Source organism: Microtus oregoni, unplaced genomic scaffold (assembly GCF_018167655.1).
Source record: "Microtus oregoni isolate MIOR12 unplaced genomic scaffold, Mior012 000000F_ref0000247, whole genome shotgun sequence".
In the NCBI taxonomy this organism is placed as follows: Eukaryota; Metazoa; Chordata; class Mammalia; order Rodentia; family Cricetidae; genus Microtus; species Microtus oregoni.
In genome coordinates this window covers 18,332,009-18,345,000 of record NW_024543059.1, presented here as the reverse complement: position 1 = coordinate 18,345,000, position 12,992 = coordinate 18,332,009, and the positions used below count along the sequence as shown (strand labels likewise).

The 12,992-nt window shown below is 37.9% G+C and overlaps 1 protein-coding gene across 1 annotated transcript in view; it reads left to right on the top strand.

The window, feature by feature from the left end:
• Window positions 1-12,992, top strand: part of Agbl1 (AGBL carboxypeptidase 1) — a 720,481-nt gene that overhangs the window by 367,288 nt on the left and 340,201 nt on the right. The window contains exon 20 of the mRNA XM_041650016.1: window positions 4,959-5,090. Within this exon, the coding sequence (XP_041505950.1) occupies window positions 4,959-5,090 (132 nt within the window). The remainder of the gene's footprint in view (window positions 1-4,958; window positions 5,091-12,992) is intronic.

The window sequence follows — 12,992 nt, the reverse complement described above, 5'->3', positions numbered from 1 at the left end:
AAAGTTATTGAATCAGTGGTAGGTATTCAATACAAAAGAAAGCCAAATATTGAACAGTATATTTTGGGTTACCTCATATTAGGTTTTCCAAAATAATTGAAAAAGAAAACCTTTATGTTGCTTGTGGCTATTTTCATCCATCATTGGATGTCACCTCCGACTTAGATATCATGTTTCCTATGAGAGGGAGAGGGAGCATTAGAACCTTGACAGCCATGAATTTCACATCCAAAGATTCTACCAAGTATAGACTGAAAATACTAAGGAAAAAAGTAGTTGTGCTAAACATTGAAAACTTTCTTTTCCTGTCATTCTTCCCTAAAAATTCCCATAGCATTTATGATGTATTAGGTATTGTAGGCAGTTAGAAAGATCATGTAAAGTATTTGGGAGCATGTACATATCATATGCAAATATAGAGCTGTTTGCATAAGGAATTCAAGAATTCCTGGATTTTTGTGTCTGTGAGGGCGCCTGACACTTTGTAGATTCTGGGAGAAGCTAGTATCTAGCAGCTAGTGCTGCATCTGGGGTAGCAGTCTTGTAAACTGAGCTCTTGAAAGGTAATTGCACTTGTCACCAACATCATTTCCCTCCTGGAGATATTTACTATTCTCAGAAACGTGGGCTGAATACTGCCTGCCCAGTACGGTATACAAGAGGGATCTCCAGGGCTTAGTGAGCCTTGACTGGTTGAGTTGGAAGTGTCTGTCTTTGGGGATTCCATCACATTCTCCAGAAAGTCGCCTTCTCCCAGGCTCAGGCTTGCTTTCATTTTCCTGTGGTAATTGTATAAATAATGCAGTCTCACTGCTGAGAAGGAGCAACGAGACCCAGATGTCAGGATCGGGGGAAAACACAGCAGCTCAAAGCTGGCAAAGCAGAACTGTAAACACAGTCAGGGCGAGGCGAGCCACGGGGAACAGAGGAAGCACTAAGGGAAGGATTTGAAACAGGGTGATCTCATGAAGATGGGGGGGGGGCAATTAACTTGCAGAGAAATCAGGATGGGAGCGAAGGGAGGGAGAAAGGCGGGGAGGTGTGTGCAGAGCAGAGCAATGCGATCCTGATCAACTTCTTTGCTGCACAATGAATGATAGAACACATGGTTTTTGAATTAAATTAACCTTGCAAACAAGATTGGACATGAATTCCCCGGGGAGGTGTCCTAGGGGTAGGCATAAGGACTAAGCGTTAGAGCCATAATCCAAGGCTCACCATTTGCTTGGCTGATGAAGAAATTAAGACCCCCAAGAGGGGACAATTTAACTAAGGGTCAGAAGTCAAGACAAAGCACACTAGCTCAAGCAAAAGTCAAGAAAACTGTATTCAATCCGTGTCTATTTCTATATTTTGTTTTTGGGTTTTCATTTTTTGCTTTGGGTGTGGTAATTACCTATTAATTGAGCCCCCAGTTCAGTGGTAATTACTCACTTCACTCTCACTGGGCCATTAAATCCATTTAGTCTCCAGGTTGTGTGAATTTTGCCTCCTTACAAGCATTTTTTTTATTCTTTTAAAATTTTAATTTTAATCCGTGTGCGTATGTACACACATACGCATATGTGCGTATGCGCACACCATAGTGTAGCGGTTATAGAACTACTTTCTGGAGTCGGTTTTTGGTTTTTTGTTTTTTTTTTCCAATCATGTGAGTTCCAGGTATAGAACCCAGGTCCTTGGGCTTGCACAGGAAATTCTTTGTCCACTTAGCCATCTTGCCAGCCCAAACTTCCTTTCTCTATATACTTGTCCCTGTTGGCTTCAGCTACACCCTCGTCATGCTTCTGGCCTCGTGGTCTCTTTCCTGGGTTCCGCTCCTAAACCCTTCACCTTTCTATGTGATCCCGCGTTCCCCCCTGTCGCAAATGCTTCACACCTCCAAGAAAACACCCAGATATCCTAGAATGGCCTTTAAGTGCACTAATTAGCAGCCCACCGCCCACGTCTATAGTTTCCTAAATCCATTCTTAATTCACTTTTAGCCAATTCTGAATTACTGTAGTTCCTTAACCGTATAACTCATTCTTCCCCATGTTTTGTTGTTATTGTTGTTTTTACGTTTGCATGGTGAGATTCATTGAAGATAAAGCCTTTCTCATGTTCCAGCCTGCTGGGATGCCACTCCTCAGAAGGGCATGGAAAAACACTCCTCTCTAGAAGCATGAGATGTGCTTTTAGTTGCATTTCCAGAGAGATATGTTTATCATTACCACCGCTTTCTCCTCTGGCTACCACGTTGTGGTTTTCCGGGTCATCCCCAACAAACAGTTTCTAGATGAAACAGAAGAGAGAGGAAAAAAAAATGTTGTTTGGGTATTAAGGGAAATTTGGATTTAAGTATTTACTCATCTACTCAGTAATCGAAACTTGAGTGTTTTATTTAAAATTGGGGGCAATAATGCCTACTTCATCTTGAGATACTCATTGTTATTATATTATAATAACTTTAACAAATCTTTAGCACATGTTATAGGATACAATTAAGTACCCTATAACATCCATTTTGTATAACTTCTTAACATTCCAGTTGAAGCCTCACAAGTGTTCAGTAGATAAATTAATTATTTATCGTTGTTGTTGCTGTGGAGAGCAACACTGAGTTAGTTAAAATTTTAATTCTTCCTGCTGCAGAGCAGACATGCAGATTTTTGTTGAATAAATTGATGAGTGAGATAGGGCTGTTGATTAATCTATGAATGTTGTGGTCTCCAAACTGGGCACACTCACTCCTATTCTGGCAAAGAATTTGGCTGGATGAAAATACAAATATCACATCTTCAAGTAGAAAAGAAAAAGCTTCCTCCACTAAAATAAGTTGATAATTTGACTTATAATTGCCCCTTGCAATTTGGAGGAGCACATATTTCTTATAATTAACAGGCATTTATTTTTAGGGATGTCGTTCGAGCGGCTCACAGAACAATGTCTCTCTTTCTTTCCGAATCCTCAGAGGCCACTGGAATCCTAGGGCTTAGCAGAGCTCATTCCCACAGGTGAATAGGTCTATAATTTGTCATTTACCTCGGCTTTCAGAGTCTGTACGGATCAGGAAGGAAAAAATAGCAACTTTTATCTCAAACTGAATCCAGCATTTAAGGCACTCCTGTCACCAAGCAGCCTCCTGGCTTTATTGAGAAAGCTGTTGCTAAGACACAGGCTTAATTTGTTTGCACACTTTTCATAAGAATGGTGTGTGTTTATTCACACAGGAAAGCTGAGATGGGAGAGATAAAGGTTGGTGAAAAGTTCACCATGGGAGACGATTAGACCTTAAACAGTTATTTTGTTGGCTCCTCTAGGAAAAAGGGTTTTCAAAGTATGATCTTGGGATCAGGACCATCAGCCTCACAGGGGTGCTTGATAGAAAGACAAATACTTCAGCCTGACTCAGACTAACTCGAATCAGAGAATTGCTGGAGCGTGGCTTGCCAAGTCCTCCATGTTGTTCTGATGCAAGTTGATATATGAGACCCACTGCCACGTACCGTAGGCTAGAATATTATCCATGTCTCATCCATCACTGGGCTGTGAAAATGAGAATATTTTTTTCTCTGCTGGAAAGCCACGGCATCATCTTAGCCAGGGCAGATGGTTCAGAAGGTTTAAAAGGTACCTCACAACTCCTCCATGAACCTCCCTAATCTGCTAACTCAGATCAAACATGAACATAATATTAGAAAATAAATGTATGCGATGCCCAAGAAGGAAATCATTTATAAACCAAAAGAATCACAAGGGTTTGCTAACAAATCAGATAAAACCCAGCAAATTCTTGCTGGAATGGAGTCTCAAGGTGCTTTACTAATAAGGACAGACCATACTCCTAGATATGAGCAGATACCATGGATAAAAGTACATAATCTAGAGCTAATTTGTCAGTTTGAGCAACTGGTTATCACTTTACAGATTAATCCACTGCTTTGCAATCTTCCTAATGCTGCATCCAGTTAGTAGAGTTCCTCATGTTATGGTGACCCCAACCCTAAAATCATTTCATTGCTAGTTCATAGTTGTAATTTTGCTACTGTTAAGGTCTATAATGTAAATATCTGACATGCAGGATATGTGATATGCAACCCCTGTGGGGGTTGCTATTCATAGGTTGAGAACCACTGGCTTAATCAGTTATGTGAGCAGTGTCTTTTTTCAACAGTCACCTACATTTAGTCAGACTGAGATGCTTGGTCTTCCTGGGCACAAGGAGAAGTAAAGGATTAGGAGATGGGTCCTGAGCTGAATTTATGATGTGGTACCTATACCCACTTCCTATAAAGGGAGACATTCACGAAGGCACTCACAATGCACCATCTTCATCCTTGAGAAAGCTCCAAAGTCCTCCTACACTGAAGGTCAGGTCTATAATGGATGCCACTATTGATATAGATCTTTGATTTGGATGGAATATGTAATCCCAAAATAGAAGAGTAAAGAACTGCCCTTAGCCGTGAAAGGCAACACACATGCAGTGGCCGTCATAACATTTGTTTCCTCAGTGTTTCCCACAACTAAAATTATTATCGATGCTCCGTATTCCCTTTGCCTAAGGTGTGTATCATATACACATTTTGCGGATTTACTTCTCTTTTTTTGAGATAGGATCACATATAAGCCTAGTTGACCTAAAATTCTTTAGATGGATGAGAAATGTGTGAACTCTTGAGTCTCTTGAACTCATGATTCCCTTGCCTCCCTCCACCAAACGTGTTGGTTATAGGGAATTTACAGAAGAACTAATTGGGACATGCATTTATTTATACTCTGCTCCCTCCTGGGAGCCCTGCAATCTACCTTCTTCCCTGAGGGTTTTTCAATGCAGCTTTGCCAGACCCCACCACTCCCAGACAGCTGGTTACACTGAGTAAACAGCATCTCTCTAACAACTCTGACATTTCAAACATGGAAGAGACCAGTGCACCAGCCTGGGTTTATTTTCTCTTTTCTGATGCTTATTGCAGGTCTTCTGTGACTTCCATGGTCACTCCCAAAAGAAGAATGTATTCCTTTATGGTTGCAGCATGAAGGAAACTTTGTGGCAAGCAGGCTGCACTGTGGATGGCCCTGCCCTCATCGAGGATGTCAGCTACAGGGTAAGTCACTGTATTGCATTGTATGGTATATTGTGATCACAACTTTACTGTGAGGACCTTTACTGCTTACCTTTGTTTCTAGAAAGATAATTTACCACTGACCTATACTTTTGTTCCCATTCATTTTTTTTCTCTTAAACTAACCATCTTGACTATTTTACCCATACAGTTAGTTATAATGCAAGCAGAATAGAGGTTTCTAGATCCAATGTACATTTGTGTTGAATAATGTCACACTACCTGGTAACTTTATTTCTATGACACAGGGAATTGGTAACAAGAAGCCAATTTTATCATCTGGCTTTATAATTGTTAACTCTGTGAATTATTATCCTGCCAATAATAAAATGAAGGCAGTAAAAATACTGTTTCATTCATGAAGATTATGAAAGGAACATAATGATTCTGAATGCAAAATCCTTAAGAAAATACAAAGGAATGATTATAGCATCTCTCTGCATGAACATTCTTTGACAAACAGAACAATGACCCACTGACCCTCATTTTATGTTATATGGACTCCAGTCATGTGGACTGCTGAATATTCACACTATGAGAAAGAACTTGAGGGGAAAGAGAGGAGCACTATTCCATGTCAGGAAAATATGACTGCTTAGAGGGTATCCAGAAGAGATGGAATCTACAAAGATATCCAAATGCAAAGTAAACATTAGCCTTTGTTTCAGAGTTTTGAAGAAAATAAAGAAGATTATGATGATACTGATACTGTCTTCTTGTAAATCTTTTATTATTCTGAGTACTATAATTTACTGCACACAAAGTAGTAGTTCATCTCTAAGGTTAATGAAATATTAAAACAGAAATAAAATATTCACAAAATTAAGCTGGAGTAGTGGTCTATGGACTTATTTTTAGTACTAGAAGGCTGTACTAGAAGGCTGAAGATGAAGGATACTGAGTTGAAGATGAACTTGGGCTACATACTGAAACCTACTCCCAAACAAAAGAAAACAAAATTGAAACAAAGCAACCAACAATATGAACCAAAAACCAAAAGGAAGCAAAATCAAGCACTTTTCAAACAAAGAAATTATCATATGAGAAACCAACAAATATTTACCAAATTAATCTAACCTGGAAATATTTTCCTTGTGTTTTTCTTTAACCAGAACTTTTGACATATACTCCTGTTGATCATTTCCCTATGGCTCTTATAGCAGAATCAAGAACACACCCTCAGAAATCTATTTGCTATAAGGCTTAACCTGTTAATGGTGGCAACCAGACCTCTAACTGAATAAAATTATTTAGGAAACCAGCACATGGGGACGTTCACATGGGCATCTCATGCCAAACTGTGAAGAATGATCTTGTATACATAATACAGGTGGATATAAAATAGATGAATCAATTTTATGAAAAGTCAGTATGACTTGTGATATGTCTGTAGCTAAGAAGGGTAACAATATTCATGGACAATTCTCTACATGGAGACATAAGAAGAAATAGAACCTAAGAGCTCTTCTTTACCAAGAGAACATCAAATTAAGCAGAGGCTGGGCATCACAACTGTCTCTCTTCTTTTCTTCCTGTGTTAAAATATCCCAACCAATTCAACTTCGGGGACACAGGGCTTTCTTAGTTCACAGTTTAAGGTACAGTATTTCATGACAAGGAAATCGAGGCAGCAGAACTCTAAACTCACATTATACCCATAATCAGGAAGCAGGGAGAGAAAGAAAAAGCCTAGGAAATGGTACCCCTCATAGAGGGTCAGTCTCCCCACCTCAACTAATCCAATCAAGAGAATTCCCTACAATAATAGAGGAATGCCTAAAATCCCATATTCCAACTGATTCTGTATCACATCAAGTTGACAATTGATATTAACTATTTAAATGATCAATTACAGAGAGGGTTCTTATCCTGTGTATCCCAGCTTTATTGTATGCTTGTGTTTGTTATGTTATATTAGTTAATTAATGCAACAAGTAATTTGAGCTCAGTTTTGTGTCAAGTAAAGCAAATGGCATGATCAGGGAGAGATAGGCAAACCATAGTTTCTGCCTCTGAGAGCAGGTTCAATAGTGTTTGATGGCGATGTTATTAAAATATTAGTCCTTCTGTGCACTGATAGTCATCTCTGAGACTCATTATTTTAGGTTGATCAGTTGCCCAAATCTTTGTTTTTTCCTTTGGAAAATGATAAAGTCAGAGTATATATGAAATTTATAAAATGATTTTTGTTGGTTCTCTGGAGTTCTTCAAACTTTATTCATGGGCTGTTAAGCAATATATGCAAGGAAAAAGTTCTAATGTTTGGCTTCTTTCCTCCTTTTTTTTGCTCTTAACAGCCTTGCTTTGCAGTTCCTGATTAATATGTATCCCTTTCCACCGCTGGTATTTTAAATCTAAGGCACAGTAATCTATTAATAATGAATTTGATTTTGGTGTTTATCCTAAAACATGTTTTGTATGTGTGCAGATGGATCTTTTCAGAATTGAGAGGGCTCATTCACTTTGTCATGAGGAGATGGAGACCTTGAAAGACCTTCCCTGTAAGATGTGTTTATAGTCCTCTCACATGCCAGGAGTCACACCCTGAGAGTGTATTTACATATCAAAGAGAGCAACTCATTCACAGGAAATTTGTCCTTGAATAGCAGTGTCAAAATGACAAACACATTTCATACTCACTCAAAATATTTATTTAACTTTATTAATCAACCACATTGGGGCTTCTAGTTGTATTACCAAAAACAGGTCAGTGAATACATTCAGCAAAACACAAACATATAAAAGGATAAAATTAACAAAGGTTGTAATTTTTAACCTCTGGAACCTTACCAAATACAGATAGGGAAATTTCAGTCTTGAAAACTGCTAGACTTTTTTTTATGCAGAAACACCCCCAAATCTGACTTACTTAATGGCTTTTTAAAAAACCATATTTAAATTTATTCATCAAGATATACAAAACTCAGAGCTAGGCATGGTAGCAAACATGTTTCTTCTCAGTTCAGCTGAGGCAGGAGAATGGAAAGTTTAAGACTTACATGAACTACATGGTAAGGCCCCATGTTGAAGCAAGGCAGAGCAAAATGAAACAAAAGAGCAGCTTACAAATGTCAGCAAGTAACAAGAGTGGCAAAATCCCAACTAGACATCTCTTGCTCCAAATGAAACCTCCAGTTCTGGAAATGGGTTACATCTAATTGAGTTTTTGGCCAAAGTGTTCCCATGGAAACTGCCCCTCCCCACCAAACAACCCAGGCTAAAGCCAAAGCTATTGGTTGCTCTCCATGAACTGATAGTAAGACTTGATTGTTGAAGGCAATACCTACACAATGCACTGGACATGGAGAAGTCAACCTGATGCCTAATTAAGCCTTCACCTCTACAGACAAGTGTTCATGGAACTGGACGGTACTCTGCACTCTACCAAAAAACACCAATCTCGCTACAACTCTTTCAGTTTACGACGATAGCTTGCCTGCAAGATATGTGGGTGCAATAGTGGTACAGAAGTTGTGGGAGTAAACATCAACTTTCTGATTGGAATTAGGCCACTCCATGCAATGGAACCTGTGGCTGACACCGCTCGGGTGGCCAAGAACCTGGGACTAGATGTACCATACTGTTCTGCTACAGCAACATAGCAACAAAAATGTTTGACTCCTATTGACATTCTGTTATTTTCATAGATTAGTGTCTTGCTCAGCCACTATCAAAGAAGTTTCCTCCTGCAGTCTATGGGAAATAAATACAGAGACTTGCAATTGGACAATGTGCAAAGAGTTAGAGACCTTGAAACACTTAGTCCTAAAGGAGATATCTCTATCAAATCATTCCCTCTGTGCTCAGGGAACTCTGTGGAAGAGAAAGCCAATGAAGGGTAGAAGACACCAAGGAAATAAGGGCATCTATAAAAAACAAGACTGATGCACATATTAACTTTCAGAGACTGTGGCAGCATGCAAAGGGCCTGTATAGATCTAAACCAAACTGGGGTCCCAGTACTGAGAGAGGAAGTAGATACAAGCACACACCCTTAACCCCAAAGCTATCTCCAATTGATAATTACAACAGAAAAATTCCCTTTCTCCAATGGAGTCTCACTGATTATGCAAACTACACTCAAGGGCAGGCCATCTACTTCATGCCAAGTAGTAGATGACCTACACAAAATGAATTCAATGGTAATTTTGGAGGATTTTTGACTCACATTGCTTTGAAAGTTTTGCTTAAGCTTTTGTTTATATAGTATCGTGTTCAATTTTGTTTATAGGGGTTTTCTGTGTGTGTAAATGTGTCTTTGTGTCTCTATGTTTCTTGTTTTTTTTTTCTTTGACTTTCTTTTGTCATTTATTTTGTATGATTCTGGTTTGCTTGTTTTATTGTTGTTATTTAAGATGCCTGTTTGTTTCCTAATAAGAGTGAGAAAGGGTATGGATTTGGTTGGGTGAGGAGGTGAGAAAGGATGTGGAAGAGGTTGGGGAGGGTAAACTGTAATCAGAGTATAGTGTATGAAAAAAATTCTATTTTAAATTTAAAAATGCCAAGATAAGGACACGCACATATTCTCTTTCTTACATATACATTAACATACTCAGAGATAGAGAGACATAGAAGTGGGATGGGCACACATATGCCGCAAGATCCAGATGTGAGAACAATAAAAAAAATACCAATATACTGCCTCTATATAATCTTGGGTAATAGGAAGATAGGTTTATGTGGAGAGGAAACTTGGGAGAGCCCAGTGAATGGAAAAATCCCCAACTATCTGAAAACTACCACAACGTTGTCCTCCGAACACACCTATAAACCAATCACAAAAATGGATGCTTCAGGAGTTTAAGATGTTGAAGGGCAACTTTCCCCCACATTATTAGCTAGTCACCATGTTGAGCAGACACAGACAAGAAGCAAATTTAAATATAGAGTTTAAAAATCATCAAAGATACTGTGGTACATAAATCGCAATAAAGATAATGAGATTCTTTAGATTAATCTATGGAAGTTGTAAAATCTAAAAAGATGTGTAGAAAAAGAAAATAGAATCTAGCAAGCTACAAAGTAAAATGCATTATGTTCATTTTTCTACTAAAAGCTATATAAAGATTATGAAAATTAGGTAAATGAATTTTAATCAGGTGAGCCTTATTCAGGAGACATTGCAGCTAATAGAAATTGACCCAATAACCCCACAGCTAAATATGTTCAAACAATTACAGGAAGTTATGTGCAAAAGTTATTGTAAAAAGTAGTAACAATGACTTTGCAGATAGGCAATCTATTAGAGAACTAGCAACATAAAGAAAAGAAATGAGAAAAGGAAAGGGTGAATTCTAGGGTTAAAAAATAATATAACCAAACAAAAAATTAAGTTGATAGAATTATCATCAGATCTGAGAATCTAAGAGAATGAATCAATGAACTTGACATATTCAAAATTACTCAATCTGAAGAACAGAGGAAAAAAAATGATACAAGAAAAGTAAGCAAAGTAAGATCAAACTTAGCAACATCCATGCAAGGAAAGACATATAAGAAAATAGTGTGGTAAGGACAGGAAGAGTAAAAGGAAATGATAAAGGAAATGTTTTTAAGGAACAGAATAAATGAAGACATGATAACAAAGATAGCAGAAGAACACATATTAATCTGAAAACGAGTGATGACAGTAAACATGAATGGGAAAAAACATTTTATTCAAATGGCAAAGGATCTAAGACTCAACTATAAACCTCAATTACGTGCAGTTTGTGAGTATAAATACTTCCTAAAGGATGAAAATCAGAGTAGGGAGCAGATGTAACAGGCAAGAAATTCCTATACCAGCGACCAGTGATTACATGAGATCAGAAAACATAGATTTTAATGACAGAGGTAAATTTTTGACAAGAACGTTTTTTGTTGTTCTCCAAAGAATAACAAGAGAACATGATAAAGATGCATCAACCCCAAACACATAGAGTAACATCAAAATTTAATGCTAACGTTTAGATAGTTCACTAATCTTCTCCTTGGAAATGCTATCTTGGGTTAACAGTCAGTATTTTAGGAGTATGTGATTTGATATTTGTCTGGAAAACATGTACACTCTTTCTGCATGAAAACCAAGATCATCCCAGGATGGGAGCTTAGTGGCAGAAAAACTAATCTCGAGAATTTTTTTTTTTTTTTTAAGAAAAGCAAACCAGCCTGAAACCATGAAAAACTATCTACCTGCAGCAGCTGAGTTGCGTATCAAATCAGGTTTGCAAGGAACAGGATAGACTTGAACTCTCTTAGAAGTTAAACAGCTTTTAAAAAAAATAATTGATCGCTAAAAGAGAAAACTTGAAGAGAAATTAGAAAATGTCTTGAACTGATTAACAATGAAAACACAATGTATCAGAATATGTGGCATATAGTTATGTCATAAAGAGAGAAAAATATATAGCTTATAGCTTTGGATGCTTTGTTAGAAAGGTAGATTTTAAAGGAGTCATGTAAGCCTACACATTTGGAATTAAATAGAAGAGACTAAAAGAGCAATATTAGGCTAGTATGATGGCTCAGTGGTTAAAAGAACATAATGTTTTTGTAGAGGACCTAGTTTAATTTCTAGAATCCAAGCCAGGCAGTTCACAGCTACCTGTAACTTAAACTCCCAGAGGACCTGACACCTCTAGACTCAGAAGTCAACTACACCCATGGGTACATACCTACATACTGTTACACACACACACACACACACACACACACACACACACACACACACAGAGAGAGAGAGAGAGAGAGAGAGAGAGAGAGAGAGAGAGAGAGAGAGGCAAGCACACAATTTTAAAAAAATTCAGTAAGCAAAAACATTTTCTTAGGTAAGATGAGAGAGAAGAGGTGGAGAAGGAGGAAGAGGAAAAGGAGAAGGAGCAAAGAAAGTGAAGAATTAGGGTGAAACAAGAGAAGGAAAAAGAAAGCCAAGTGAAATAAACAAAACAGAGATCATATAAAGAGTAGAAAAACGAGGACTTTGGGGATGGCCCAGTAGGTAAAATGGTCACTAGTCAAATTTGAACTTTAGTTCAAATTGCCAGAACCCAAGTAAAACCAGGCATGACAGTGTGCCTGTATAATCCCTGCATGCCTAGAGGGAGTTAGAAAGCAGAAACATGAAAATTCGCAACATATTGATAATCAGCCGGCCTGACTGATGTGTGCAGTGGTAAATAACAAAGAGACCATGTCTCAAGAAATGTGGAAGGTGGGGAATGACACCCAAGGTGGCCCCCTGATATCCATGTGCGCATGCATACACACCCATACGTACAACCCATCATACAGACATATTGAGAGAGAGATGAATATATAACACGTATGAAATCCATGTATCCTAGTTTGAATTATTAAAAGGGTCAAGAAAAAGGATGACACTTCAGCCAAAATTTAAGGAAAAGAAAGGTAATGCAAATTACAAGTTGTGAATGAAAGAGGGGGCTTCTCTACAGAACTCAAAAATTATAAGAAGTTTTTCATTAATAACTACAAGTCAAATGGATAAATTGTTTGCAGGGCATAAACTATGAAATTTGGCTGAAAGAAACTGAAAAATCTAAGTGCATCTTAAGAAAATAACTTGAATTAGAATTCACAAATATCCCACAAATCAAAACCTGGACCGAAATAACTTTGTTGGTAAATTCTAGCCAGCTTTCAAGAAAGAGATAACCGTCAATATAACAAGGCAAGAATCATTTAAAAAAAAAAATTGAGGAGGAATGCTTGCTAACCCTTTTTGAAGCCTGAATTATCCTGATGCTAAAGCCTTAAAAAAGATATTACAAGGAGAGATAGCGACAGTTCAATGATTCATGGAACTCCCTATACAAAACTATTTTCCAAAGCATTATCAAGTCAACCCAGCAGCATGTAAAGCTTCCTCAACTGTGACAAAGT